This window comes from Euprymna scolopes, chromosome 2 (genome assembly GCF_053919585.1).
Source record: "Euprymna scolopes isolate OS-2025 chromosome 2, ASM5391958v1, whole genome shotgun sequence".
NCBI classification, from domain to species: Eukaryota; Metazoa; Mollusca; class Cephalopoda; order Sepiida; family Sepiolidae; genus Euprymna; species Euprymna scolopes.
Window position 1 is genome coordinate 151,431,896 of NC_136483.1, and position 5,000 is coordinate 151,436,895.

Below are 5,000 nucleotides of genomic sequence, written 5' to 3' on the forward strand. Positions count from 1 at the left end.
CAGTTTTGTACAGGAAGGGGTGCCGAAAAAGTCGTTTCTTCATTTTCTCTGCTCCTGCTACTACGACAATGACGTCATGTTTGCCCTAGAAAACGTTTTTCAAAGGTTTAATTTTTTGTTTTTAAAGGTTTAATTTTATCCGTTATTAAGTGTATGTCTCTTTGGCGTCGGGGTAACGTGTCGGGTATTTTTTTTTCTGCCTTAGCCTCGATGTTTCGAGTTCGAGCCTGTCTTTTTACCTAAACTTTTTTTCTCTTTTTCACCTTTTTTTTTACGTTTGTTCGCTGTTTTGCTTTGTATTGGTTTTTCCAATTTTTCTTAACATTGTTTTTTTTTTTTTTTTTATAATACTAAAACAGGGTCACCCTCTTCTACATACACACCCCCAAACACCCGGGCAACGCCGGATACTCCTGCTAGTATTAACCTAAAAATATATAAAAAATATTATGAATATACATATCAAATCAAAAAAATATTTTATCCATTGCTAATGTAGTTTCGAATTTCCTCTATTTTGATTAATTTTATACGGTTTAAAAACATCAGAATATTAAACAAATGCTTTATTTAACTAAAATTATATATCTATGATATAAATCTCACCTGTCTGTTTAAATGTATGTATGTATGTATGTTTGCCTAAAACTTTGGACAGAGGCGATGGATTTTCACGAGTTCGGTATTGTTTTGAAGCTCGATGCTTCGGACGACAAATATCGAAAAATTGGCTAAAAACATTAATTTCTTCACCCTCAACTGGGCACTTTTCTACAGGGATGGGTTGCTTTTTTTGGCGATATTTTCGAAAGTCGTCCCCTCTTTTTGATTGACTAGCCTTAATTTAAACCTTTGTCACTTCCGGTTTGGTGATGGGTGCAACAGCAAAGCACGGGTTTGAGCCTGCTTGCTTACTACCACGTTTTTTTTTTTTGCTCAAAAGATCCCTCCAAACATCCGAGTAACGCCAGGCACCAAGGCTAGTACATATATAAGTATTGAATCAGAAAAATCCTGCAACTGGCTAATCCCCAAGTCTGTATATAAAAAACCCTGTTTTTCTCTTCACGCATTTTCTTTCCCTACCTTAAAAAACTAACCAACCAGAAAATGAAGGTACCATAAAAACTGGCCAGACAGAATGCTGCATTCTTCTTTTGTATTCTAAACACACCATTCTCCTCCTGCTGACAGAGTATACAACATAGTTCATAAAAAAACCTATTCTCCATACAACAAAAAGGAAAGATCCTACGAATTAAGTTTTTTAAACTCTGGGTTCCGTCCCTCCGGCAGGTTGCAAGATAAATAAAATATGCCACAACAAATCAAAGGAATGGAGAAAAAAAGTACAGAAGGGTACTAAGAAAATACAAAGAATTTTAGATATTGTAGGTATTTCCTTCTTTCCCACTGCAGGAAGGATTTGACACAAGATAGGAAGGTGGGAAGTGTCATGCCCCCTAAAGGAGGAGCACTCTGGCCTTTTAAAAATTGCTTAGGAAGCCCTGTCAGCATTGGGTTTTATTTTCGGAAACCTTTTATTCCAAAGTGTTTTTTCCCTCTTGGAAAGTTCCTATTTACAATGCCTCCCCACGGGACAGAGTTAGACACCAGGGTCGTTTTTTAACGAGGAGAAAAGGAACAAAAATAAAAATTGTCTCAGTCGTGAAGAATTTTTCCTCCACTGACAGAGAACAAGAAATTGAAGTGCAGCATCTGAAGAACAGATACTACACTTTGATCTTGTCCCGAAGGCCAAGCAGTTTCCCTATTGGAAAGTTGCATGCTGGTTCTGACTATCACTATTTCTGCTCCCCCTCAGAGAGCCATCATGACCTGTCGACAGGCTCTCTCTTTAACTAACTGATTTCTCTAATTTCCTCGTATCTCGATGAGACCATCTCATAATGACGTCACTAAGATAATCACCTGATGTTTTTACATGTCATTATTTCTAAGTTGTCAAGATCATTGCATTTCAAAATTTTTTGTTTTTTTTCTCTTCATACTTTTGATAACAATCCATACAATCTATATGCTTTTCCTTTTTATTTTTTTAAACTTTCCAGGTTGAGACATTTTCTTTCTTATTAACTTCACTGATTCAGACATTTACTAAGAATATTAGTGAAAACATTAAAGAATGGTAATTGCTTCTTTTTTTTTTGTAAATATTTAATGAAGGATGTATACTTGTATACATGCACAAACTGGAGTGCATATACACGTACATGAGTGTTGCGTGCACACATGCATACTACATGTGTGCACATGCACACACCACATGGACATACATGTGCACGCACGGCACTACACGGACATGCATGCACATTATACGAACATGTGTATGTGAACACACAAATACATACACATACATTACACACACACACATTACACATACACACACACACACACACATATATATATATATATATATATATATATATATATATATACACACACACACACATATACATATTAAAAAATTACAAAAGTTTTTTAAATTTAGATATAGGTCTTTTAAAAATACTAAGAGTTTTGCTCAATAAGAAATCATTTGGGGGCTGATATGCAAACGAAATAAAGGCACACTGTACATGAATTATTAATATAAATCAGATTATTCAGTTTAGACTAACAGACACGGAAACTATGAAAAAATATCTTGAATACAAAAAAGAACTTAAATACCAGTTATTTCTTTTCTGCTTCCAGGTCCGCCACTCTGCAGAAATTCTAAGTGATGTATTTTTCTGTTTGGTTTTTTGTACTTTTTTTTTTTAACGTTTAAATAAAATCAACTCCTCAAATTGTAAGTCCCACAATAAACAAAAACACGACTTACCTGACTGAGTCCAATTCGATAATTCAGTTTATCAATATCCATATGGTCAATAAATTGTCTTATAGCCTGAAAAGTTAAAAAAAAAAAAAAAAAAAAATACATTAAAGACAATGAGGGAAAAAAAGAGGAGGGGGATAAATACTTGAATGATAGTTGTCACAAAACGATCATATCAATATTTGCTTAAATAGTAGCAATATTAATAAAAAATAAAAATGTTTGTGTAAATTGCATATTATGATTTCTTTTTTTTTTTTTTCTTTTTTAATGGAAATCACTCCGGTTTTTGAAAATTGTCTTGTTTTGTTTTTTTTTCAAGGAAATTGCTCTAGACAATGCATGAAACCACTTGATGTAAGGAGCTATTTAAAAAAAATATATGTTCCTTCGATCTAAAAACTAGCCAACAGTAAGTGTTAGATGGATAGATTCCTGCTTAGAAAACAGCAATTCTTCCCCATTTGTCAGAAATATCGCTCATGAAATGTGAGGACTACAGGACAAAACAAGAAAAAAAAAAGTTATGAGAATGCTGAAAGTAAACCCACAGTCAACACGTTTTGTCTTTCAACTTCTTCGAGTTAAAATTTGGTTGGTTAGTCCATTTTATAGCACATCAACTGCTATTCTGTTATTTAATGTCAAAATGCAGTACGATATTGTCGTTTATCCTTATTTTTGGTTTTTAATATAAGGGGAATTCTGTATAAGAACTTTATTTTATTTGCATAACTATAAGTCAGAACTCCATTCAACTTTCTCCGTTTGTAATCGTAATTGCTTGCGTCACGATTGAAAACCTTTGGATACTTATCCCTAAAAAGCACCATGGATTCTGTTTTATCATTTGGTCATATTATATCAACCCTTTTCAGGTATTATAATGCAATACCTTATGTAAAGTTTTAATTATATACAGTAAATTGAACATAAGTTGATGTTTTTTTCCCCATAACTGGGAGCAGGGATTAAGGGTTCATATGTTTTCTCAACACTATTACCATGTAATTGAACACAATATATCCAATAAGATATAGACAAGAAATAGCAGATTCCATAATCGACAACTGTATCCATTTAGCTAATAATAAACTTTTTCAAGGCAACAAGAATAAAAAACAAAAACAAGTGAAGCATGCATGGGCCCTGTGAGTGCACAGGGAAGAAAGCATTAAAAAAAATGACTAAGTTCAGCATTTTCCCCCCCCCTCATTTAGCCCAAAATTCCCCAAGGGACATCGAATCCTGATGAAAATGAACAAATAGTGCAGTTTTAGGTCTTAACATACGTAAATTTGAGTTCTGCACCATGCAAAAAAAAGAAATGACTGTCCATTATTTGCCCCCAACCCCCATTTAGACCCAAAAGTTCTCAAGGCCTTAAGATATTTAAATTTGAGTTTGGCACCATGCAAAACTGCTAAATGCACATACACAGAAAATTTGACAAATATGGTAAAATAGTCCCAAAAATGGAGTGTTTTTATTAGCCTTAAAAGAACCCCTGGGGCACATCCAAGAGTTATCGCGAAGTATAGACAAACAAAATTATATAGAAATCAGTTAGTTACAACTTTTCAAAAAATTTTATAAAAATCCAAGGCATCAAAATTTTTTTTTAATAAGCACAAAGTGTCAATTTTAACCATTTTAACCCGAAAGGCATCGGGGGGGGGGGGGGGCATTGGAGTTTTCCCAGAAAATCTGTTCTGTTACTTTTTCACTCATATCATGCTTAATGTTTGAGCAAAATGTCAAAAAATTCCAAGGCATAGTTATTGAGAAAAGTATGAATGGACCAGGGTGAATTTACAGGTCCATCCTTCTTTTATCAGGGGACAAAAAAAGAAAATAAATGCGTAAAACAATTTGCTCACTACTGGAACTTTGTTAGATAGTATACTTTTCTCAAATGACATTGTATTCAATGCAGCATGTTTTCCGCTAGATCTTTGTCACATAGACTTTTCTCCAACATCATTTTCTGATGTGAACCTAAGGTTGAGACCATGGGAGGAAAACACGGAACACAGATTAGGTGTAAGAAAGATATATTAACTGAAAAAGTTACAATAAGATAAAGCGTAAGCGGAGCTAACTATCCGGTAGTGTCTAATATAGGTAGTCGTATGCGCTGCACACTACTAGTAGT

The 5,000-nt window shown here is 34.0% G+C and overlaps 1 protein-coding gene across 6 annotated transcripts in view; it reads right to left on the bottom strand.

The window, feature by feature from the left end:
- LOC145297667 (unconventional myosin-XVIIIa-like) overlaps positions 1-5,000 on the bottom strand; it is a 794,600-nt gene that overhangs the window by 278,906 nt on the left and 510,694 nt on the right. For all 6 annotated transcript variants that reach the window (XM_080143864.1, XM_080143857.1, XM_080143848.1 and 3 more), the window contains one exon: positions 2,849-2,914. In XM_080143864.1, coding sequence (XP_079999990.1) covers positions 2,849-2,914 — 66 coding nt within the window. The remainder of the gene's footprint in view (positions 1-2,848; positions 2,915-5,000) is intronic.